This window comes from Chrysoperla carnea, chromosome 3 (assembly GCF_905475395.1).
Source record: "Chrysoperla carnea chromosome 3, inChrCarn1.1, whole genome shotgun sequence".
NCBI classification, from domain to species: domain Eukaryota; kingdom Metazoa; phylum Arthropoda; class Insecta; order Neuroptera; family Chrysopidae; genus Chrysoperla; species Chrysoperla carnea.
Window position 1 is genome coordinate 78,928,094 of NC_058339.1, and position 26,304 is coordinate 78,954,397.

The 26,304-nt window shown below is 29.7% G+C and overlaps 3 protein-coding genes across 4 annotated transcripts in view; 1 reads left to right on the top strand and 2 right to left on the bottom strand.

Annotated features, from left to right (window-relative positions):
* The window catches only part of LOC123296273 (205 kDa microtubule-associated protein-like), a 324,574-nt gene extending 307,086 nt beyond the window's left edge, over positions 1-17,488 (bottom strand). Inside the window, exons 1-7 of the mRNA XM_044877735.1 lie at positions 17,301-17,488; positions 13,237-13,346; positions 12,944-13,167; positions 11,867-12,058; positions 11,658-11,807; positions 10,480-10,579; positions 10,247-10,411 (exon numbers count right to left, since the gene is read on the bottom strand). Of these exons, the coding sequence (XP_044733670.1) occupies positions 10,247-10,411; positions 10,480-10,579; positions 11,658-11,807; positions 11,867-12,058; positions 12,944-13,167; positions 13,237-13,346; positions 17,301-17,473 (1,114 nt within the window). The 5' untranslated portion in view covers positions 17,474-17,488. The remainder of the gene's footprint in view (positions 1-10,246; positions 10,412-10,479; positions 10,580-11,657; positions 11,808-11,866; positions 12,059-12,943; positions 13,168-13,236; positions 13,347-17,300) is intronic.
* A 375-nt stretch (positions 17,489-17,863) lies between these two features.
* Positions 17,864-18,635, bottom strand: LOC123294644 (UPF0545 protein C22orf39 homolog). The gene is made up of 3 exons (XM_044875739.1): positions 18,454-18,635; positions 18,175-18,339; positions 17,864-18,111 (listed from the first exon to the last, which is right to left on the bottom strand). Exons 1-3 carry the CDS (start codon positions 18,499-18,501, stop codon positions 17,875-17,877), a joined length of 450 nt encoding a protein of 149 aa, XP_044731674.1. The 5' UTR covers positions 18,502-18,635; the 3' UTR covers positions 17,864-17,874.
* LOC123294645 (sodium/calcium exchanger regulatory protein 1-like) lies at positions 18,428-22,677 on the top strand. Of its 2 annotated transcripts, XM_044875742.1 has the most exons (4): positions 18,428-18,525; positions 19,364-19,652; positions 19,718-19,822; positions 21,160-22,677. In XM_044875742.1, exons 2-4 carry the CDS (start codon positions 19,380-19,382, stop codon positions 21,223-21,225), a joined length of 444 nt encoding a protein of 147 aa, XP_044731677.1. In that variant the 5' UTR covers positions 18,428-18,525; positions 19,364-19,379; the 3' UTR covers positions 21,226-22,677. The 2 variants fall into 2 exon arrangements, with proteins under 2 accessions (XP_044731677.1, XP_044731676.1); XM_044875741.1 differs by lacking the exon at positions 18,428-18,525 and having other exon boundaries at positions 19,306-19,652.
* Positions 22,678-26,304: the final 3,627 nt, after the last annotated feature.

Below are 26,304 nucleotides of genomic sequence, written 5' to 3' on the forward strand. Positions count from 1 at the left end.
ATGTAACAAATACATCACAATTTGGAAAGGCAGTGTTACGAAAGAGTTAATTTCCGATAAATCTTAAAAAGCAAACGGAGAATCTCTGCTGTTCTTATACGATGTAGACTAAGCCAACGACGAAAAACGATTTCTCGGATCGATTTCAGTGAATTTCTCATAAAATATTTGTCTAATAATTAAATGAACTAGATTTTTGTTTACAAATTACTACAAAAAACCCGAAAACCCGATATATTTTAATAAAATTACTGATTCATGGTAAAATTACCGATTTGTGATAAAATAATAAATTTTAAGTCGTAATTTTTCGCTAGTAGTATTTTTATAAGACTTGATTGATACTAATAGAAATTCGATTACATTACAACTAGTACAATTTAAAAAATGAAATTTGACGAAGAGACTTGACACCTTTTTGAAAAACAAAGTCAGTGAGTCGTTCGAACGTTATGGTAAAATAATCAGGTAATTGAAGATTAAAGTCAAGGTAATTTTTTATAAACATTAAAATAGTATTCACGCAATTATTGAAAAGAAATAAAAAACTAAATTGAACAAAAAATAAAAATAAATTTAAATATAAATATAAATTGGTTTTTTTTAAAACATAAATAATAATTCATTAAAATTAAATGCAAAATTAATAAACTCATAATAGGTTTAGGGCCAGCGTACAAATAGGCAAGTCATTTTAGCAAAGGGTAGAAATCTCAAGTTTTTTCTCTATGAAAATGTCCAGAGTCGGATACTTTTTTCGGAAACCTGGAACATTTTCAATCTCGATTGATATTGTTGTCTATGAGATAGCAAATATATGGAAACATTTAGTTACTAGCAAACATCATAGAGACTGATTATCCATGTGCATTTGTTTTCGAATAAAGTAGAAATAAAATTTTCTGGTGTTTCGAAGTACAAAATTATGCTTTTACTATTCATTTATGTACATTTTAGCTTTTTTTTTTTTTTTATCGAAATCACATTACACATAATGTCGTAATAACATAATTCAGTTTGAAAGATAACACAGAATGGTGAGAAGCTCAAGTTTTAAAAGACGCATCGAAATGTACTTCGGACCGATCAACGTGATGTACCACGGATACATGATAATATTACTAAATTTTATAATTATTTTTTTCTTTGTTATAGCTTAGCGTAGAAAAGTGGGAAAAAAGAAGACTTATTTGCTCCTAACTATCAAAATACCAGTTGTGTTGATTACCAGAAGAGGATGCTAATAAGAGAAACTTGTAAGGTTTCCAATTTCAATCAAATATATTCTATGTTGCTGTTACCTGAAGTGGACCGCAAGGACGAAATATAGCAGAGAGCATGTACAATAGGTGAAGGTGACTTTAGGAATATTAGAGTGTGACCTATGGTACATTATAATTGCAGCATGATTCGCACGTTTTTGTCGGTGGTTGTTTATTATTTAAATTCTTAAAAACAAATACAATCGAACCTGGATAATCGAGAGTACAATGTTTTTTTCGCTTATGCAAGTGTTCCTCTACACCAATTTCTCTTGCTTATATATAGATATTGGATTAATTTTTCTCACTTATAGAAGTTTTAGACAAAATCAGCGTTATTTCCACGAAATTAAAAAATGGGTCTTAAATACCATATATTAAATACGCAAGACTGTCGCATATAGAGTTACAGGTAAGTAGCAGTCTCAGTTATAGAGATTTAAAAGGGATAAAATGACAGGACTTGGCATAGTGTTGAGGAATAAAATTGCTAAAAACAAAGACTTTTTTGGTATTTTACAAATAAGAGATCGGACTAAATTTTTTATCACTTCAGATGAATAATTCTCATTGCACGTGCATAAAAATTCCTACCTTGTTAAACAAAGAGGAATATATCCACAAGTGACGTCATACGTGAGTATCACCAGAAAGATTACATATAAAACTTTTTTTGCTGAAAGGAGATGGACAATCTTTGAATGCAATATTTGATTGATTATAACTTCTTCGTGTTTTTATCAATTTTAAATTCACTTTCAAATTTTGTCATGGATCAAGTCTATTGTAATATGGCCAATTCGACATCAGGATTATCCCCTATTGCCTTTAAAAATACATAAAAGTAACTTTTGTTCCTTTATACTTGACATCCTGTCAAATACTACACCTGATCCTAGACTCGGCTAGGTACAAAAAAAAAAAAATAATTGAACATAACATAGGTAATATACAGTATAAAGCAATAAATAAATAGCTTAAATAGCCTATTAATGTGTGATATTCTGTATGTTTTATTCATTAGCTAAATATGTTTTTGTTAAGCTACAATAATAGCTATACTGCCATAGTATTGTAGTATGTTAATGGTAGTAGCTATTAAATTAATATAATATTATAAATATGTATTAACGGTATTACCAATTATAAAAATTTATAAGTGTGGAAAAAAGGGTATCTACATATGGAATATACAATTATTACAAGTTAAAAAAGTGTGGTGTTAAATACTCAAACGACCTCTATATACAATATAATTTTAGCAGTAGGCAAAGCAGATGAAATTGATGACAAAAAAAACCTCCGAACTGAAAAAGGGGTGTTATAAGTTTGATCGCAATGTGTGTTTGTCTGTCTGTGGCATCGTAGCGCCTAAACGGAAGAACCGATTTTAGTTTTTTTGGTATCATTTGAAAGGTAATTTAACGGAGAGAGTTTTTAGCTATGTTTCATATGCGAACTTAGAGTTTTGTACCCGAAAAAACTAAAAAATCAGCGATGATCTTCAAAATTGATTCAGTTTGGCAAAGGCATGACATATAATTTTAACATATAAATTACCATGGAAATGAATGGTCAAATAAACATGGCTCAATTCATTTCGAAAATTGAAATGGTAAAATAATTATGTAATTCAAAACAATAATTCAAAAGAACAAAGTCAACTCAAATATTTCAATTTCAATTAAAACATTTCCAAAAATATGTCCCAAAAAATGATAGCTCTCTCAAGTATCCTTTTCATCTAATCTGATGTCCTTGACCATCACTTTGATATTGATTAAAGAAGGAGTGTTCTAAGTTTAAAGTGTATATCTGTGCGCCCGTGTGTATTTCAGTGACATAGTAGCCCTTAAACGGTCGAACCGACTTGATTGAGAGCATTTTATACCTAAGTTTCCAAAAATCGGTTTACAAAAAATAAATCTCATTTGCCGGGGGTTTTTCAAATTTTAAAAATTTCACATATTAATATTTTGTTTTTTTAGTTTAACGCTCATGTGCTTAAAATGATCTCTGATCACTACTATTTAAAACAAAAAGCCACATCTCGGTAAACATAAAGCAAGTTAAATGTTAAATTAAAAAAGTTTTTGTATATGGATGTAAAATATACATATGGAGTTTAAAATTAATACCATAAATAATATAACATATGATATTCGTATTATAGTTAATGGTTACACAACAGTATAAACTATAAAACTAATTGTGCGCTTCTATCGTACCGATTTATCCGCGGGCATTACTATGGTGAATACTTTTTACGATTGTCAAATTTGTAACAGTAAAACAATTTTACCAATTTTACTTTTAATTGGGGAGTCTAACTACAATCAAGAAGGAGTCAAGATTGGTGGAATCTACCAATCTACTCTCTACGACTTTTTTTCAAAGTGCTGAAGTTTAAAGTCTGAAAAAATTCAGCAGGTAATTTGTTGGACACTATGACCACTTGATAACATTAATAATTATTGAAACAATAAAATATTTTGTCCGACAAAAAAATGCACCGATAAGCTTGCTTACAACCTCGAACATGCCGTACTTAAGTATTTTTGTTTGGGATTTTGTGACTATTTTTGGAAATTTATAATTCATGTTTAAAATTATAAATTCCCATCGAAAAAGAAAACCGAATAGTTTAAAAAAATTTGAAGTAATTTAAAACATTTTTGGTCGCCCTATTAGCTCAGTTGGTTAAGGCGTAACCAATTCCGCCTGCGGTATGCTTAGGATAGCGGGTTCGATTTCCGCCTTCGCAACAAAATTAATTTAATTAATAGTTGTGATAGGCTGATGTAGTGCATGGTATATGCATGAAAGAGGTGCACTCAGTCTCTGAAATTGAGGAACTGATAAATCAAAATAATCAGCGGAAAGGTGGTAAAACAAATATATGGTATCACAATGGGCTCTATAGTCTAAGTGTGTCCTTCATGGACAGTCAATATAACCTAACCTTACCTAACCTAAAACAATTGTACAGCTATTATTGTTTAAAATAATCATATTTTCATCAAATTTGTACTCTTGGTCACAATTTATTAAACCTGAATTAAAATTTTGAGGTATTTGGGAGTTGCGTGGATACCTTATCTTAAATAACTCTGATAAGAAAGTTTCTTATTCCTAACTTTTTAGTAGCAATCATTCGCCAGTTTTAGCCACAAAATTCAATAATACATTTAAATTACTTTTTTTGAATTGGATATAATTTAATATTTTATAACTAATTTGTAAAACTTCAGTAATGAATAAATAATTAGTAATTATTATTATAAAATACCTAATTTCGTGTCTTATAGACATTCAATCACGTCATTGGAAATACTTAATTATTCTATGATTGACTTATGACGTGTTTAGAAAACTAAAATGGTCACATTCTTAACACATGTGAGAGATGAAACTTTATCTGTAGAAATTATTTTGTATTTTATTGTAAAAAAAACAGAAGGTTAAGTTAGGACACAATTGAGAAGTTTCATTTACTCGATTATTTCTTAATCCAGCTAGTATTGCATAAAACGACAATTTTATCGATGCCAGTCGAAGCAAGGGGAAGAGACTCGGAAACCCAAGAGCGAAAGTCTCTACATACTCGTTTCTCACCCTACATTGGGCTACTTTGTGAGGATTTGAAGAAGGGATGAAAGAATATTATAAGCTGGATAAAAAATAATCTTATCCCCAATCCCTGTCGTGGAGTATCTTTGTTGAATATCCTCGTCAAAGATTGTTAGAGAGAAATATTCGCATTCTCTCGAACTTTTACAAACTATCGTTAAGCATAATTTTCGTTACAATGCGAGAAACTACGATTAAGTGGAAGTGAAGGCCCGCATACATTCGCCCAATTCCCTTGCGACTCAATTTTAATTTCACTTTCAAATTTTGCCATGGTATCAAGTCTAGTTTCATATTTTTATGCATAATATGGCTAATTCGACATTAGGCAACTACCGTATTGAAAACATTGATAGAAGAAATTGAAAAACATCAATCGAGAACAAAAAATCTATTTTTAAATAAAAAAAACTTTTAACAAAAAAAAAAACGACTTAAAAAAAAAGCAATTCAAAAACAAATTAATATGCACTAAAAAGTAAAATATATCGAAAATGTAATGTAGTTACAATTATTGTTATTCTTGGAGTCGGTGTCAGCCAAGGAAACAACTGTGACAGAACAGTTTGCTATATTAACTTGGCTGACACCGACTCCAAAAATAACAATAATTGTAACTACATTACATTTTCGTTATTTTTTACTTTTTAGTGCCAAATTAATTTTTTTTTAAGTCGTTTTTTTTTTTTTTTTGTTAAAAGTTTTGTTATTTTATGATTTTTAGTGAATCTGAAGTACACTAACTAATTTGTCCCTTAAAATAAGAAAATCGAAATCAGTTGGCGTGATGCTGAATTAGTCGCCCATTTGTCGCGCACATACTCAATGCAAATTTATGACTTATATGGTTTTCGCATAGATACCATTGTCATAACTAGACCAAATTGAAATGGGACCACACGGGAAGCACGAGCTTTCAAATAGATGAAGAATCATCAAAATTGGTTCACCCAGTCAAGTTCTCAAGTTCTGAGGTAACAAACATAAAAAGAAATTCAATCGAATTGAGAATCTCTTCCTTTTTTGTTTGATGTCGGTTAAAAATCCAAGAAAATTAGTTTCAAATATACACAATAAGGCCGCAAAATGTAAATCGAATCTTTGTGAATAATGATTGATGTGGACGAATCTTTTATAGATAATATTAAAGGAAAATTTTTCAAATTAACAAAAAAAAACAGTACACTACAGAATATTATTGCTTGGAGCATTTTTCAGTATATGTAGTCAATTTTAGTTGAGGGGAGGGTTGACTGTTGTAGAATATAGAAACACAACCCTCGCATATATGAATATTGACATCAACATGCTTTTAGTGAAGACACATAACACCCTTGTTGTATGTTTCTGTGACATTTATTGCCCTTGGGCCACAACAAGTGAATGTTAAATAAATAAAAAAAATTGTAGACGAAAAATCGATTATTGATGAAAATATACACATTTTATTATAAAAACAGAAAAAATTTTAAATTTTCAATTTATTCAATTTTTATGTCAAACATGGCGCTGTTTACAAATCCCATGTTGGAAAGTATGAAAAGAAATTTTTTTTTAATATAGAGGTCATGTATTCACTCAACGATGATTCCGTACCAACTTTATAGAATAGTCAAACTATATTAAGTTATTAGTGATTTTCTTTGATTTGAGAGCTAATCACATTCGTCAAATAAACAACTAATCTTTTTAAGGTAACCTAGAAGTTCATCTAATAAGAATTAGAACAAATATTACACTTCCTCGAAAGCATAATATGAAGGACAGAGTCGGATAAAGTTTGAGTTAGCCTCAGCTAACGGTCTCAGGAAATTCTGCGCATGATCACTGCGAATTTACTAACTGTCTAAACTAACCACCTAAAATTTTTGTTTGTTCAATTGAAAATTATAACAAAATTAAAAAATATGACATACAGCCCCTCCCCCCTCGTTGCAAATTTTCATAAAATGAAAAGTCATTCATTTAGCGACGATTTGTTCACATTTGTCTGCCCTTCAATTTTAAATTTTGATGAAATTCAAAATTTGAATTAGTTATGAATTTTCCTCTTTCACAAACTTGTCACTTATATACAAACGAAAAGTCTTTCGAAAACGAGTTTTAGTTTGATTAATTTTTCTAGCTACTTTCAAACTTTTAATAAATAATTTTATGAGAAAATGACTTTTCTAAGAGGAATAAATAGCGTATAATAAAGATATGATTTTGTTTAGAAAGATATTTGTTCTTTTTTTTCCTGTTGTTTGTTTATTCCCATAAGATAAAATATCTCCTGTGGGATCAAGTGATTTATTATCTTTCAAGCCATTCATTCAAGTAGAGCGTTATATCTATCATAATTGTTAAAATATTTATGAAGAATATAATATTTTTTGCAAAAAACAACAATTTTTATGCTATGTAATAAAAATAATGTTATTTGTTTCGATGTGATAAATTTTACAAGAATTTGTTAGTAAATCTGCTGTACATTCTCACAGAATCGTAGCCAAATAGTCCTGACTCATAGTACGTCTTGCCAGTCCTAGTAACAAATCTGACATGCTTTTATTACATCAGGTAGTCTTAGCCAGGGATTCTTGGAAGCTCAGTGTATTGTTTAAAGGTCTTCCTTTAAGGGACACTTTCAACACAATAATTAATTTTATAAGCACAAAAAAATACCAATTTTTAGCGTGTTATTTAACGCGCGTAACCACTTCTAACGAACTAAAAGCTAAAAAACAACTTTCGAAACTGGAATTAGCTGATGAAAATATGAAATAAACGGTCCGAAACCTCGGACAAGACTTTATTACATTAAAATTGATATGGGATTAGATTTTCCCAAGGGTGTGGGCCTTCTCGAATTTTCCTGGATATATAGCTTATACCAATCCTAGGAACATCTTAAAGTCTAGCCTTGTGTCAAGTTTAATTGAAATCGTCAGAACCATTTTTGAGAAAACCCCAGAAAAAATGTTTCCCCTGGGGGTGTGGGCCTTCTCGAATTTTGCCGGGTATGTAGGTTATAATAATCCTAGGAACACCTCAAGGTCTAGCCTTGTGCCCAGTTTCATCAAAATCGTTAGAGCCGTCTTAGAGAAAACCCAAAAAAAAAGTTTTTCCTAAGAGTGTGGGCCTTGTCGAATTATCCCGGATATGTGGCTTATACCAATCCCAGGAACACCTTAAGGTCTAGCCTTGTGCTCAGTTTAATCGAAATCGTTAGAGCCGTCTTTGACAAAACCCAAAAAAAAGTTTTGCCCAAGAGTGTTCTCCAATTATCCCGGATATGTGACATTACCAATCCTAGAAAAACCTCAAGGTCTACCCTTGTGTCAAGTTTAATCGAAATCGTTAGAGCCGTTTTTGAGAAAACCACAAGATCATGTTTTGGTCTAGAGGGAAGTACCCTTAAAAAAAGGCCTAGGGAAAAAATGAAAAATCGTCTGGAATTATGACCAAACTGAACCTATGTACCGAGTTTGAGAAAAATCGGTTGAAAATTGAAAGCTTCATCTTGGTAACAGACATATCGACATACCGACGGACGCAACATTTTTTAAAAACCACTTTTTTGGAATCAGGGATCCTCAAAACGTGTATTTCCGTTAAAACCCCGATATCGATTTTTTTGAATGAGTGTCAGTAATCTGTATGTCAGTAATGACGTGATATAGAAATGAAGTACGTTCTCGAACTAGCTGCCAAGTGAAGTTTAAAAAAAAAGGAGGGCCCCGTGGTCCTTATGTTCCCAGGGCATCTAAAAGATTAAAGACAGTTCTGAGGGTATCCATTTTTCTAAATTAAGTTCTCAATTTCATTGTCAAATCTAATAAAATATACAAAAGTAAACTTATACACTTCGAAATTGGTAAGTATAACATTCGAACAACCTATAAAATACCAATTATTACAACAAGTATTCTAATACATGGGGTAATTTTTTATAATATAGGGTAGGGGGAGACAAAAAAACTATATAGAGAAGTAGTGTAACATTGTTGGGACACACAATGTTGTTAAGAGGGGTGATCTAGTGTGTGGCTACAATTATTATTTTAACCCTCTTTTATATTCTTACAATTTATACGACTACTGAATCAGCATTTGTTACGATCACCTTTTTTTTTCTCTTTCTTTGAGTAAATAAAATATTTAAAATATATTCAATTCTTTTTAAGTAGGAAAAATCTATTGTGATTTCCTCACATGACATCCGTATACAAGGGAATTTGTCTCTAATGTCATCCGCTCGATGTCCTTGTATACTATACTTTACAAGTTTTTTCTAATAGCTAACCGCTTATTGATAAAGCTACGAAATTTCGATATAAATTATAGCTTTCGAAATAATTAGCTGTGTACATTTTCGAATTCAATATTATCGATTTATAAGATGTTATGAAGGCGTTAGCTTAAAAATAACCACTCAGGCATTAAATAAGGCTCGATTCTCGTTTTTTATGGGTTCAAATTAAACTAGGAAATGATTTTCGATCAATTTGAAATCAAACAGTTTTTCTGATTTTTTAAAAATCTTCTAAGGGGTAGTACCTTTTCAAAAAATCAAGAAAATAGAAAAAAAATAATATGTCTCTGATTTTATTGAATATCATGTTTCTGGGCCAACTTGGTACGGAAACTACGAAAATCTACTTAAAAATACGATACAAATGGTAGGTTTTGGAATGATTAGCTATTTACATTTTAGAATTCGAAATAATCGATTTAAAAGTCGTTGTGATGGTGTAACCTTAAAAATAACTGCTCGAGCATTAAATTTGACTCGATGATCATATTTTACGGGTTCAAATTAACCTAGAAAATGATTTTCGATCAATTCGCAAACAAAAATTTTTTCATACCAACCGCTTCAAAAAAATTGAGAAAATCGAAAAAAATATTATTTTATGGTCTCTGATTTCATGGAATATCATGTTGCTGAGCCAACTTGACCCAGAAATTACGAAAATCTACTTGAATATTCAATTGAAATGATAGTTTTCGAAATGAATTCCTGCTTACATTTTTGAATTCGTTATTATCGATTTAAAAGTGGTTTTGAAGGTGTTACCTTAGAAATAACTTCTCAGAATCGATTATCGTTTTTATGGGTTCAAATTACCTTAGGAAATCACTTTTATTCAATTTGAGAACAAAAAATCGTTCCCGATTTAACTTGAAATTCAATAACAACTTGAAATTCAGAATTTCGGTTCAGGGCGCTTTATCTTGAACATTTCTTAGCAATTAGCAGATAAACATAGTACATGAGAAAAAATACAATTTAAAAATTTCAGAAATTCAGACATCATTAATAGAATATCAAATTTGGATCCGAGAAATAATGAATAGAAAAATCTAACCTGGATTATCGAAAATATGACGATAAACAAATGCAGCAGCTTGATCTTCACTAACACAATCCCATAAACCATCACTGGCAACAATCAAAAAATCTTCTCCGCCATTTAATGGTACTGCGGCGATATCAGGATCTCCGGTAACGTACGGCTTATATTTAGCATCACCTACGAATGATAGAAAATTAGTTCAAATTTATGATTTTTAATATTTAATTTTACAAGAAAATACGAACCAATAGCACGTGATATAGCTAAGGATCCATCGACACGCCATACACCACCGGTCCAGGATGTGACAAGACCACCCATTTCTATAATTCGTTCTTTTTCATCCTAGAATAATAATATCAATTTGAGAATTTAAACTTATTTTATTAAAAATAATTCGGGGTCTGTGTTTTATGGATTTTTTTACAAGAAAACGCTATACAGTTCTGTTGAAATTCCATGACTTTCTTCCCTACCATTCTACGATTGTAACAAAAGTTGTCTTTTTTTTTAAATTTCACTATCGGAACTATGTTCTTTATCGCGAGTTCAGTAAATGGGGGCTAGACAAAAAAAAAGTCCGGCGGATACTTTTTTAACAGTTTAACAGCATATAATAGACCTTTCCATCATGTCCTAAGCGCAAGTAAGTTTTTTTTTTCGGACTGTCAGCAATAAGTTTGAATAGGATAGAAGATATTTGCTATTCATTTTATCACATTGGTTACAAATCATTCAGTCCGAAACAAAAGTGAAACGTGATTTTAAAATGATAAGCCCTATTCTTCATTACTATGAAAGAGTTTGTCGTATAAGTCCATTAAAAGAAAACTTTGTTTTTATTTTAGGTTACTTTGCTATAATTTCATTTTTCCAACAGTCAAATTTAATGATATTTTTGGCCAAAACATTCGCATCGTTTCTTTCAAATGCGTGAAAATTCCAAAAAAACAGGTGTTATAATTTTAACGTGTCTATGTATCTATCTATGGCATCGTAGCTCCTAAACGAATACACCAATTTTACTTGTTTGTATAGGTATATTAATCGAAAGGGTTCATAGCTATTTTTCAAGAAATGAATTCGGTTTAACCGTTTAGAGGCCACATGTTTATCTGTGTATCTGTGTGTTTGTCTGTGGCATCGAATTTCCTAAACGGATGAACCGGTTTTCTTGAAACTTTGCTAAGAACCTTCTCAACCAATTTAATTTAAAACAACAACAAACTAAAAATCAAAATCAGTACATCCCTTTAGGAGCTCCGATGCCACAGACTTGATTTTTTTTCAAATTTCGTAATTTTTTGTTAAAATAAAAAGAACTTAGTTCCTACCAGGTATCTCACAACACCTGAAGTTAAGAGGGTCTCAATATTTTTTTATTACTACATGAAATGTAGTAATTAAATTTTTCAATACTTACAATTCGTGACGGACGATGTGCTTTCACAATTTGTAATATACTTCCATGATTTGCTAATAATGCCATCGAATCACCAACCCAAGCGACATATAATTTATTCTGTTTTGGACGATACAAAGCGCATACAACTGTTGTGCCACTGTTTAAATCCTGAAAAAAACGAGTACCTATTATAGAATCATGAAATAATTGAAATAATTCGAACATACCTCTTGTTGAGCTTTTTGAACAAATGCAGCATCTGTGCGAACGAATGCTTCGCGTAAAGCACGTTCTGGATTTGTTGGATAATAAAGACTTTCAGCTAAATATTGATGCAAATGTGCTGCGCTGTAAGCGGCTGCTTCAACTCCTGCATGACCGTCGAATATTGCATAGTAACTCGATGGCCCATCAGTATCCTACAGACCCAAATATAAATAAAAATTGAAATAAGTTTGGCTATAATAATAGGTGAAGAATTCTCACTGCACGGGTACAAAAGTGAAGTTGATTTTCGAAAATCTTTAGAAGTACGTAAAATATGAACGTTTAAAATTCCTAATTAAACAAAGAGGAAGATATAGGTTAGTGACGTCATTATTCGATATCACCATAGAGATGCATATTAAATACATAAAAAACTTTGTTTTGTTAAAACGAGATGGGCAATCAATCTTTAAATGTTTGTAACTTCTTCGTTTTTTTATCAATTTTAAATTCACTTTCAAATTTTGTCATGGTATCAAGTCTAGTTTTACCTTAATATGGCAAATTCGACATCAGACAACTACTACCGTATTGAATCTTCTCTTGGAAAAAAGCTCACAGGTGAACAATGCCTAAAATTCATAATGCAGCTCTGGTATTACTTTCCTGATGTGTCCACTAATAAATTGAATATTTAAAATTAGTTTTGAGACCAATAAATTAGTCTATTAATTGACCCTTCATGCTGTAATTACTTTTTCAATATATACTCTCTCCGAATAGTATTTAGCATAATATCTCATAAACTACTCAATCGTAGTCGAATTGGGCATATTTCAGAAATTAGGTTTCAAATTGTAAATTAGATCCAAAAAACACGAACATCGGGCATATTTGACAAATTGGTTAAAAACAACTATATTAACCATCTGGAATTGCATTCGAAAAGGGCATATTTCGTAACCATTTAAAAATATTTCCTTTCAGAAACTTTAAAAGTCACATTTAAAAAAAATAATTTAAACAGCCCAAAAAAAAAAAAAGGAACTTGATTTTTATCGTTTATATGAACTTTGGCGAATATTTTGGCTTCTTACCTGTACACCAAAAACTGTATTCAAATCATCCACATAAACATAACGATCTTCCATAAATCGTCTGGTATTTTTAATCGCAAATGTCGATACAATCGGTGCATGGTATGGTTGTTGTAACGATGGATATGACCGTAAACTGTACAATTCACTGTTGTCCAAATAACGTAAGCATACTTCATTTACTTTTAACATGACGGATTTCATCAATTTTAATGGTTCGTAAGCTGAAAAAGAAACATCCGAGTTTATTTATACAAATTCAAGGAGAAGAAATGGTACAAAATGTAGATTACCTTTTATATCAGCGTTGTAGCCACAAGCGGCTGGTTGATTTTTACATGTTTGTTTGATTTCATCAATTACAATTCGTGTTAAAATTGCAGTTAAACTTGACGGGCAGTGTCTGTAATTTAAAAAAGAAAACATTATTTATTTATATAATACTATCAAAATATTAAAAATTTTTCCTTAAAAAAACTATTTCATTAATTGTCAAATATTATAGATTTTTGGTCAATGAAAAGACACCAGGGTAGACCATTTTACCAGGGTAGTTTATACAGGGTAGACCATTTTAATCTATTATGGCTAGTAGCTCGTTTTGTAGCTACCGAATCACAAAATAACTTGAGCAAAAGTGGCAGAGTTGGGTGGGAGACATCATGTTCTGACATCAGTTTGGACCTACTTCTCTGGGTTGCTTTAATAGTCAATTTAGATCCTAACATTTTTTATTCAAAAACATTTTTTCGAAAATCGTTAGCTTTCGAAGGAAATGCGACTTTAAAGCGTGTCATTATTGCATTTAATGGAAAGAAAATACGCTAACTTTAGAATAAATTTAAGACAAAAGTAATCAAGGACAATAAAGGCCATTCGTCTGTGTTAATAATTTTTAAACCAAAGTAAATTTTCAAGATTATTTGAAGATCAAGGTCAAATGACCTTGAAACTAAAATTTCAGGTCAAAGTCATGGACACAGGCGAATGTCCTCTAACCTTTGGCTAAAGCATTTTTCTGTAACTGTTTGAATGCAATAATGATTTTCGAAAAAATATTTTAAATAGAAAATTTTAGTTTTTATATGAGGATCAAATTTCTAGTTTTAAACGTTATTATATCTCTTGCCTCTTAAAATCTAAATTGATTATTAAAGCAACCTGGAGAACTAAACCTAGGTTTTTTTCGGCTAGATGGAACCCTTATTTGACGCTCAAAACCAGCGTCAAGCGTCATTATGAAATTAAATCATTTATAATGCACTTCTTATGTGTCAAAAATTTATTAATATTAGTTCCCATTTTAACCGCCAGGCAGAGCGTCCAGTATTCAAAACTTTTTTCGAGAGCTTATATTGCTTTATAAGCTCTCGAATGCAGTATTTCCCTAGAAAACTCCACCTTTCCGGAAAGCCAATATTGTATTGGATAAAGAACCGATACAGATAGAAGAATCATTCTAAGTTCATAAATCTTTTGCTACCCCAATATTGAAATATTTAACCTCAGTTTGTTTCCTGGAAAGAGAATCTGACATCAAAGTGTATGCGGGTGGCCTAATAAGTTTATAACAATAGCAAAAACAATAAATATTTATTGTTTTGTTTTTAAATAATCAACTTTACATGAATTATTATTCGCTCCGAGCGTGAATTTCGTTTCCATGACAACGATACACTACTTTAATTATAGAATTAATGGATGCATATATAATTGTGTGGATTGCATTGAAAACTTACATTTAAAATTTAATATTCTTGTTTCACAAATTTAAATAAATAATTACGATAATTAACATTTGAAAAATAATATTTGTACAATTTGATTTCTTATTTTCACAATTTTTAATGCATTAAGTTTAATTAATTAGTGTTTTTCAATCATTTTAATTTGACAGTTTCTATATCATTAACATGTAAATAATTGCAAATTAGTCATAACAGCCCACTTTATCTCCAAAATTTTTCACTTAAAGCGCTGGCATCGATTTTATTATCCCTACCATGACTACGCACACAACGAATATAATAATAATAAATTCTTTAAACACAAATTTGAAATGAACAAAATACTTGTTTATTTTTTATTTATTTAAAAATTTTCATTCTGATTTGTACAAGGTGTTTCGGATAGCAAACATTAAGTTTTGAGTTAAGTCGGTTCTATACACATTTTTCAATGGCGTGAATCAACATTTGATTGGCGTGAAACTTTATAATTTTTTTAAGACTTCTCTAAAACATTCGTTGGTGGAAACAAATGTTTATAAAGAAAAGCGGTTTTCCAGATAAGAATGGTTAAAGTTAAAATTGAATTTCAAGCACTGCGGTTATACCCTTTACTCTATCGATTTGAAATTTGGATATTTGCTCTGGTTTCTTTTATTTTTCGAAAATCCTGTTAATTTTCACAATTTTTATTGTTCACACTTAGGTACTTTTTGGTATTCCACTATATCTGGATGTGAACAATGAAAATTGAGAAAATTAACAGGATTTTCGAAAAATAAAGTAATCAGGGCAGATAGAATATGAGTGCTTATAACATATCCAAATTTCAAATCGATAGAGTAAAGGGTATAATCGCAGTGCTTGAAATTCACTTTTCTTTTTAAATATTTTTTTCCACTAATGAATATTTAAGAGACAACTTTTGTAATATCAAAATTAAGGTTTGTACAAGAATTCAGCTTATTCCGCTTGATTCCGGGTGAAATCCTAAGATGATTGGACTATCATTAAAACCAAAGATTGTCATTGATCAGAAATTTAATAATTAGCATATCTACCACATATCTATTCTATTGTTCATAAATATTTACCATTCTTCCTAGAACATTCTGTAGATAATTATCATTAAAATTTGGTTGATAACAAAACTTGAACCGCAAATACACTACAACTATGTTCTTGTTTTGTTATAATACCGGATACATATAACAGTATATCCAAAATCGGACATCCGAGTTTATTTTTTTTTTTTTTATAACAAAAAAAAAATAGTTTGATAATGGATTTTTAATTATTATTCAAACATTTAGTTAAATATACTTAATTAATATTACACATCTGTTGTGTCATACTTTATTTATTTATAATAATACTAATTGTAGGTGTATAATTAAATTCTGCCGGGCAAATCTATAATTTTTAAAGGTGTGGTAGTTTAAAACGCTGTAGCCAACTCAAAATCTGGGTGTTCAAGGGCCCCCGTATAACTTAAGCCGGACCTGTATGCAATTTATATTTTCAAATAAATGTCTTTCGAAATAAAACTTTTTTTATATAGAACAGGATTTTGCCTGCTTTATTATTAAAAAAAATAATAATATGATACTAAAACATGTCTATACCTGTTTTGAAAAAGCAATAAAATCGAGCAAAGTACAATTTCGAAATATTTTTTATTAGTTTTTAATGTGCTAGAAATCTAGAATCTAGATTCTAGACTAATGAAAAATAATTTATTTGACCATCTCTTATTTGAGTATTTCTCTGATATTTTTGAAAGATTCTTTCAAATCCTACACACTAAATTTGAGGAACATATTGTTAATATTTTTCCCCTTTTCCAAGGTCATTAAAAAATTCTAATTAAAGAGCCAGTTGGCATTTTCCAGGATCATTTCAGCACATTTTATCGCCTGGGGAGAATCTTGAATATGTAAAATATCAAGTCATTTGTAAATAATAATATAAACAAAGAAATTTGTATTCCTGAAATTATTTCCAATCTGAGAAATAGCTAATATTGGTAATTTATATACATTTATGTATTCCCTTTTAATAAATTCGGGAATTTTGAAACGGAATACTAAAATTTATTGTGCTTATTTTATGCAATTTGTTATACGTGAATGTATTGTAGGTTGCCTGTATCAATAATAAATATAAACAGACAATAGTTTCTACTCTAAATAATTAAAGTTTTAAGTAAAATCCTTTCAACATCATAAAATATAATTAAATTTTATGAGCTTTTTCAAAGCCAACTACGTAGTACGTCATTTATCATTATTTTATCTATTGATTTTCAAAAATAAATGAAACTATTTTTAAATGAATGCAACTACGTTTTATTTTTCTAGAAAAATATAATAATTCGTGGAATTTAAACTATGTCACGTCAACAGACGAATAAGTAAGTAAATTCGAGTTCTTAATTTCCAAAAAATAGCTCACAAATTCATACAAATATAATGAATATCGAAAATTGTTTCGATGTACATCCTTGAAATTCTTGGCCTAGTCTAATTAAATATTATTCAATGAAATGACTAAAATATTTTTTCTATGGAAACCGTAAAATACAAACAAACAACACTATGAATCATAACAATAAAAATTTGTTTACTCACTTTTGATTCAAATATTGCAATGTCCAATCAACAACCCCACCTGTAATTTCATCATTATTTAACTTATAACTAGCTAATTTTACTGGTAATTGATCATGTGGATTTAACGATGTTGCAAAATTATCAAAGAAATTTCGATAAATATCCAAATAATTATCATTACCAGTTGCCATTATAAATTATTTTTTGTATTTACTCTCTTAATAATAATATAAACACTTTGACAGTTCTATGTCTAAAAAGACCGCTACAATTTTTTTAATTAAATATTTTTTATTTGAATTCGTTGTAAAAAATATCGTTGTTAATTCTTAAATTATATTCACAGATATGGTTAATTTTGTACTGATTATATCACACAACATGTAGTCGAAAATCGCTAATTTCGAAAATAAATAAATACGTTTGAAATTGTGTAAGTAATAAACAATTCTCACACCCTTCAGTGTATTGTACGAAACTGAATGAAACGTGAAGTTAGTTGAATTTGAATATAGTTTAGTTTTATACTGTCAAGTTTTACCAACTATTAAAAAAAACTATTTATTTAAATATGTACAAGATACAAATATTTTTACATTATTACACATAAAGTTCTATTTTGAAATTGATCATTTGGAGAAGCTTTTCCTTCGGCTAATTCTTTGGATTTAATTCCTAAATATGATACGCTATGCTCTTTTTCCATCCATTCAGGTAACGGTCGAGCCCAATCACTTGGTGGTTCCTTTCGTTTCTCCCAAACTGTATTATTATCATGAGCATCTAAACGGGCTTTTCGGCGTGCAGATTCGCTTTCAATTAATTTTACCTAAAAACAAACATTTTACTTGTTTTTCATTTATTTTTCCAATTCTAATTTCTAATATCTTACAGCAGCTTTTTTATCCTTTCTATCAACCCAATCTGAACAGTTATTATAATCATTTTTCCATTGACTACAATCGATAGTATCCCCAAAAATAAAATATTGATGAAATCTTGCTTTAATACTCTTACAATCGGAATATTCTTCTTTATAAACATGGCATGGTCGAATCTAAAAAAATGCAGGTTATATAAATTTGAAATTCTTACATAAATGTATAGGGACTTTTGATTAGTTCCAAATCAACCAATCAATGTATTAACTACTTTTGATTGCAATTATTACCATCCATTCATCTTCCTCCAATCGTTTATCCAAATCTTTTTCAGACATAATATATTTTACGGAATAACTTAAGTAAGTTTACAATAATTTCAATAGATGTAACAAATATTTTATGTAAAACAAATACTTTTAAAAACAACTAATAATAAATAATCTATATCTGAATGTAACTTGATGTTCTATTGTTTATTGCGCATGCGATTTTTCATTTATATGGTGGTATTTTTAAATCCAAACTTATTTTCGAATCTTCTAAAAGGATGTTATTTATTCTTCTTGTTCGCATTTTTAATCATTTTTGCTAAAATTTTTCCTTATAACAAATGTCTACGTTTAGTCCTAGGTGTTGGAGTTAATCTCTAGTAATAGATTAATATTTTGATTATGTTTCCATAATTAAGGTATTGATTTATTTAAATGTTTAAAAGCTTAAAAATTATTATGCTTTTAGTTAGGAAAGGTGGTTTAATTTTCATAATTGTTATGTCGAGATGAGTTCAAAAAGCTTTTTTGCGTTTTCATGAAGGAATTGGAAAATTCCAATATGGCTTTCTTAATTTGCATATCAAAATGACGTTCCCTATTTTATATTCTATCTAAAAATATCTTCAATTGTTTCTATCCTTTTTAAAATGAATGAAAATTTATAACGATTTTGAGATGATTTGGTGTTGGAATAAATTAGAATGCTTACGTCACACCCTTAATAAATTCCTCCCATTTTAATTACCATTATGGCTAATTAAATTTTCAAAAACCCTATACTTGTTTGTTTATTCTAATTAAAACGATGACTTATTCATGACATTGAGATAAGAATTTTCATATAAAAGAAAAAGTTTATAGTTTCATTTAAAATTACTCTATTTAAGTGTATAAAAGTGAAAAGATTATTGACGTATTGTTACAGTAGAAAATTTAAAAATATGGCGGGCGCTGGCGATAGAGAAACACCAAAAATTGTAGGAATTTACAAACATTCAAGAAATGAGAATTTGGATGAATATTTTAAAGCGGTTGGAGTTCCATATCTTCCACGAAAGATGATGTTAATGTCAAGTCCAACATTAGAAATTTCGTATTCAAGCAATGATAAAAAATGGACCATTAAAACTTGTACTTTGATTCGTACCGTTGAGTTGAACTTTACCGAAGGTGAAGAATATGAGGAACATATGCCAAGTGGTGTTACTTTGAAGGTAACTTTAATTTTCTTTAAATTTTGCTATATAGTTTGTTTTAATTTGTTGGGTGATTATTTTAGAATGTAACCACTTTGGAAGATGGAAAATTAGTAACAAAATCGGTTGGACCGAATGATACAAATGTTACACGAACTTATGAATGCACTGAAAATGAATGTATTCTCGTAAGTAAACATTTTTTCTTCTTTACGTAAATATTTAATCAGTAATAATTTAAAATTTTTCAAATTTTCTTGTTTGAGAAATGCTATGCGTAGTAGTCAAAATGTAAATTTGATAAAAATTTTTTGACTGGTTGATTTATCTTAAGTTTGTCCGATTTTAGTTTGATTGCCGTATTCCAACATGCGATTAGCTTAGTTGTTGGAAAAATTTGATTTTATGACGTTTCCTCCCTGTTTATGCGGTCTTGTTTTCGAAAATCCTTCAAAACCAATTTTCTTGCTTTTCCAACGAAAATAACTACAAAATATGATAACAAGTGTTATCATCTGGCAGAGATGTATTAAGAAATTTCACGCCCGTTGGCAGTTTCAAATATTAGCTTTCTCCTTAATAAAAATCTATCAATAAAGATTTTTTTAAGGTCTTTTATTGTTGGGTTCTTTGATTCTTAAAACGTGTAAAATCGCGCGTTGGGTATTTTAAGCAGTTCTCCGGCTCGAACTATCGTTATTAAATAAGAACTTTGTTTAAACTCTGAATGCTTCCCGACCAGATAATGAAGAAGTAATCTCCGGCAGATTCATTTGCTGTGAGCTCTCTCTTTCATATTTTTTTCGTGCCCTTTTCATATATTCTTTGATTATTCAGAGTTTCAAGGCTTGTTGTTCATTTTTATGAAAATTTTCTCTTTCTGTAGAAATTATATGAATTAGACTGTCTCATATTTGGATAACTGTACAAATGTCAATATTAACGGACAGTAATTTTTGCTTAACTTCATGTTTGTTTAAAAATTTCCACGCGCTCTCCTCTTTGTAACTTCGCACCGGCCTACTTCGCCTTATGCAAATCCGCCTCTCTGTTTATCAAAGAATAATATGAAAACATGAAAAATCACACAATGTTTCCGCCTTTTTTCTGTAGTGATCTATCCTTAGTTTGCGCGATTTAATTTAACTACCGTATTCCAAGATGCGATTAGCTTAGTTTTGGGTAAAATTTGATTTTATGATGTTTCCTTGCTGTTTATGCGAGTATATTTTACAAAATTCGTTTAAAAAAAATTTGGAAAAACCAATTCCACGTTTTTCCAACTAAAACAACAACAAAATATAATAAAAAGTGTTATCATGTAGACCATGTTGACAATTCTAACAAAATTATCAATAATTCGTGCTTTGATAACTACACCTAGATTACAAAAAACAAATTTTTATCTAAAGTAGGCGTGTTAATGAGTTTTGATTTTTTTCCTCAACAAAAATAATAAATTTTATCTTAAGTCAATATTAACGATAATCTTCAAAATTGACAAATAATATAATTCTATTTTTAGACTATGGAACATGAAAAATCGGCAGTTGTTGGTAAACGATTCTTCACTAGAACCATTAACAATTAATGTGTTCCTGAAATAATTGAAATAATACCATTTAAAAAAAAAATGCTAATTCCATAAGTATGTTAATAAAAAAAAAAACTGGTGTATTGGTAAATTTTTAGTAGGGTAACTATAAATGTCGTTACGTTACACTTCTATCTCCATGGATGGATACACATTTATTGCATGTCCTCGTGATTGTTGTACAAAACGTAATATTATATAAACGACACCAAAATTTTATGGTGGATCTTCTATTTTTTCAAATCATTCTAGCTGAATTATTTCTGTATCCTCAAATATCCCGCATAATTTGGTGTTTTTTTAATGTCTTTCATTTGTTGTTTAAAAATCAAAATGGAGCTGTGATAGCAATTCATACACATCAGAATTTTATACTCTTTGAACGTATTCCAAAATTTTGTAAATAAAGCGCACTTTTATGTGTATGATGAGTGTATTGTTGATGTCAGCACAACAGCGCTATCTATAAATTGTAATTCATAATGTAGGATCACGACTATGTAAATACTAGACAGGAATTTTCCTGAAAATTCTATTTGGTACGCTATTTTCGTTATTTCAATTAAACTTTTACCACTTAAAACAGAAACCATGAATCGCTTAAGCTAATTGTCTGTAACATTTGATCTCTTCAATGCTAAGAAATCGGTAAAATGCTTTTTGTGAAATTTTCAAGTAATCGGACCGAGTTCTTTTTGAAATTGAGATTCAAATAATACTAAAGGTATATTTTCATGCTGACGCTAAGTTTGAGTGTCAAATCAGTCAACGTGGTCAGACGTGATGCTATCGACAAAAAAACTTAGCAGCATCACATCTTTGGTTTATATTTTCTTATACACCTCTGTATATAAGTATTTCATTGCATAACAGAGTGTTTTAGTAGGTATATTTCGAGATATCGACTTTCAATATTGTCGCGATTGCTTGACGCTGGATATAATAACTCTATATTTTTTAGCTAAGTGAAATTCTAATTTGACGCTCAAATCCAGCGTCAAGCGTCATGATGAAGTTACATCTTTAGTCAAAGCTGTCACCAATTAATTGTAAATAGATGAAATTTTTCTGAATAAATTGTTACAGAGCATTTTATTTCAATATTTTAGGAATTTAGAAATTTTTTAATGCAATAAGAGATAAGTTTGATTTGAACCTAATTTTTATCCAGCGATGTCTGTCATTAAAGCACCTTTTAAGGGATAAAACTGTAAAGAACATTGTCACATATTTTCCTTTCGTGAATTTCTTAAAAAATTAATTAATTTAAGGGTGGGTAGGTCAATTACTCCATCGAGGTTTCTAGAAATAATATAATTAAATATTGTAATGATTTTCCACAGTTTGGAAGTCAATTATTCAAAAAAGGGATCAAAACACGACAATAACTTAGCGATTTAAATGGTGAAAACACGATACAAGGATATGTAAAAAATTTGTAACTACTTTAATTTTGAATTAATTTTGGTTAAAATATTTAACCGAAAAATATATGTATTATCAAAAATAGTTCAGGTTAAATTTAACATTCAAGTGAAAATTCAAAAATTTAAAGAATTTAATGATCCTTTCAAAATTAATTCTTAATTAAATTCCATGATGAATAAAACAAAATATTTCGTAAACTTCCAGTAAAATAAACAAAAAATTTATGCATGGATGTGATGTTAAACTTAAAAAAAATTGCTTCAGTGTTTTTGTAGATGAAAATATTTAAAAAAAGTCGTTCTTTACATATCTAAAACGATCAAATGAGCTTTTATAATCAATTTTTTGGAAAGCTCAAATGTTCTATGTAACTGACATATCGGTGTCACACAAACACTTTATGTTTCCAAAGTTTGTCCGGCATGTCTCTGTATTTATTTCTATGTCTCAAAATTGGATAATAGTGAATATTTAGTGTTAATGTCTAAAGGTTGTCGCTTATTTATACTTAGGCTTAAATTTGTCGAACCTAAATAGTAATGTCTCTTGTAAATCAAATTATCGGAATTTCGCGAGGTAGCGGTTATTAGTAAATCTCCTTTTGCCTTTTGACAATGATTGTCATTTATTTTAGTTAACAGTCTGCGTTTTCATGGATTGAATTAATGACGAGACTTTTAAAGTTGAATGTTTATTTTAAGGCCGAACGGAAATTTTTTATTTAAATTCAGATAGACCAAGGAGTTCTCTGTGCCCTTCTTGAAAACAACATTTCACCCGAAACCGAGACGTCTCCTAGAGAGGGATGCTATTTTAAGCAGACGATGCTATAAAATTTAGTCTAGGCAAGACGCCACGCAGACAGCCCTCAACTTCTCCGCCGCGATTTTCCCCAGGATTGATAGATTCAAGGTTTCGTACCCAAAAATTCTAAACCGGACTAAAAAAACTTGCGCTGCAAGTTTCTACATGTGCAAATAACTAGTGAGTTTCAGGTGAACACATTCGAATAACCTAGCTGTAGCTATACACATTTTTTTTTGGCTTGTCCCATCTTTTGCGCAAGTTCCCGTAATCGAGATGGGCTGGGAATGATAGGCTCAGGTGAAGGGAGCGTTTGAGATGATTCCCGTCATGCCAACGAAACCACTGCTTCATTCCCTTTAGCGCCAAAGTGACTCGGTACTTAGAGCAGTCTGACTGTGTTATTCAGCGCTCGGCTATACCGTTCCCGAAGCATCCAAAGACTACTCTTGATTATAATCTTCGCACCTCAAGGGCTTGAAGGACATGGCTATCTGAGAAGATGCTGATATGTGCCTCACTATAAACTTTCGTGTTACAAATCTGGGCACCTGTCAGTATGGCGAAGATTTCTGAATGAAAAACCATCGCATAATTACCAAGAGGAATCGATTTCTTTATTCTGTGTCCTCCGGGAGAAGAGAGGGGTAAAAATAGATAGCATCTAACATCATTAATTATCGAATTTATATAATTATTTTATTACTAAAAATAACAAATAATCGTATTTGAATCTGTATATTTTGGCGGACGAAAATTATCGTAATTTTTTTTTTATTAATATATTTACAAAACTCTTTGTCGGGCTTTTTTTTTTTTTTATTTTTAACGTAATGTACAAGATTTATCTTATAAAAGTAGAATTGTTTGTTATTCACAATTCACAACATATCAAAAAATTCAGAACAAAGGAACATTTTAAGATGATCTAATTATGTTCTGCGATTAAGAGACGTTATTGTTTAGGTTAGATCGAAATAAAGAATAAAATATGTAATTAAAAGCGCCCTTTAGGGAATAAATCCTTAAGATTTATTTAGGATTGTCAACAGATTGAAGAGTAAGTAAACTAGTGGTAAAAAATTTGATGTTCTAGAGTCGCGAGAAAAACGATTCATTTAAAAAAAAATTTATTTCAAAACAATAATTAAAAAGTAATCGACAATCTTATTAAGTTAATTCGAAAAAGTTATATATATATATATATATTGCATCAATTAAATGTTTTCTAAATGAGAAATAAAATTTCTTTTCTACTACAATAACAGATACCAATATCAAGACTATTTTTATATCTTAAACTTTTTAATGTCCAAACATCGATTTTAAATATTTTTCTAATTTTGAAAGCTGACTGCTACAATTTTCGATTCGTTTCAAAATGGGATTTTATTTTTTTCTTTTATTTACGAGTTTTTTATTTGGCATATTTAAATTTTGGGCAAATCACAATTTAGTTTAGACATAATTTCGAAACGCACATTCAGAAATGAATTTTAAATTATGTTTATAATTTCATTTATGCCAATTATACGACGAGAGAAAAATTTTTACATCGATATTATTTTTTTTGATTCAACGGATTTTAACAAAATGTTGGTTTAACCGTAAATCCAATGTACTTTGGATTTATTGTTTTGTTTTACTGATTTTTGTTGAATCCAAATGAATTTTGAAAAAAATGATCTAATCAATTATTTTTATATGCATTTTAATTAAAAGACTTGATATTATATTTTAGTGGCATTTTAAAATTTATACTTTTGTACTAAACATTTTTCTGTACTAAAAACTTTCTATAGTATTAAATATGTCTGCTAAGAATTGTGTTTTGTTTTTAATTTTTTTCCCTCTTTACCAGCCTTTTTATACAATCCAATGATCGATAAATGTGAATCGAATCATGTTCGAAATTGTCCTAATCAACTAACTTATGGTGGCCACGTTTTATTGGAACACCTGGAAATGCTGGAAATTCAAATTCTACTGGAAAAATCTTGGAAATATCAGGGGTTTTCGTGTAATTTATTATTTACGTAGCTATCAAAGTTTTAAAAGATTTTTATAATTTTTTTTTATTCGAATTATATATATAATATAAATAGCGAATGGGTTAAATGTAAAATTTGCATTCCACTTTCTTCAAAGAAATTTTAAAGTAATAATTTTCTTAGGGAATTTTTGCATTATTCCACTGGAAAACTTTAAAAAACTCGAGGAATAAAAACTCTACAGAAAAAAGTCGAGGAATTACATTTTTGTAAAACTGACTCACCATGAATTTACATACCCGCAAGTATGCTGAAAATCGAAAAACCAGGGGCCATTCATTAATTACATAAGGATAATTTTGGCGATTTTTGAGCCTTCCTACCCCCATGTAAGGGTATACAAGAATTCTCAAACCCATTCCTCCTTCTTCTTACGCAAGATTCTAGCTCGAAAAAATTTTACTTAATCATTCAATACTATTTATTGTAGCTTGAAATTAATTGTTACTCGAATGTACTATACAGGATGTCCCAGGCCGTTAATCCTGCTTTTGTTGCTTCAAGTAGAAAATTAAATTTTAAGACGAAAAATCCTCTCCCATTTTTTGATCCGTTGCACGGATAATTAGCTATTAATTAAAATAGTAACTATTATTAGTTATTAATTAAATATAGTTATTATATTTATATTTATAATGGTTAAAAAAAATCTTATTTAAGAATTTAAAGTTTTAAGAACAATAAAAAGTAAAATAAGTTGTAAATCGAAGTTTACATTATAGAATGTAGAAAGTCATCCGACATATGGAACTCGAAAAATATGCGGATGATTACAAATCAAGTATGAAATTGG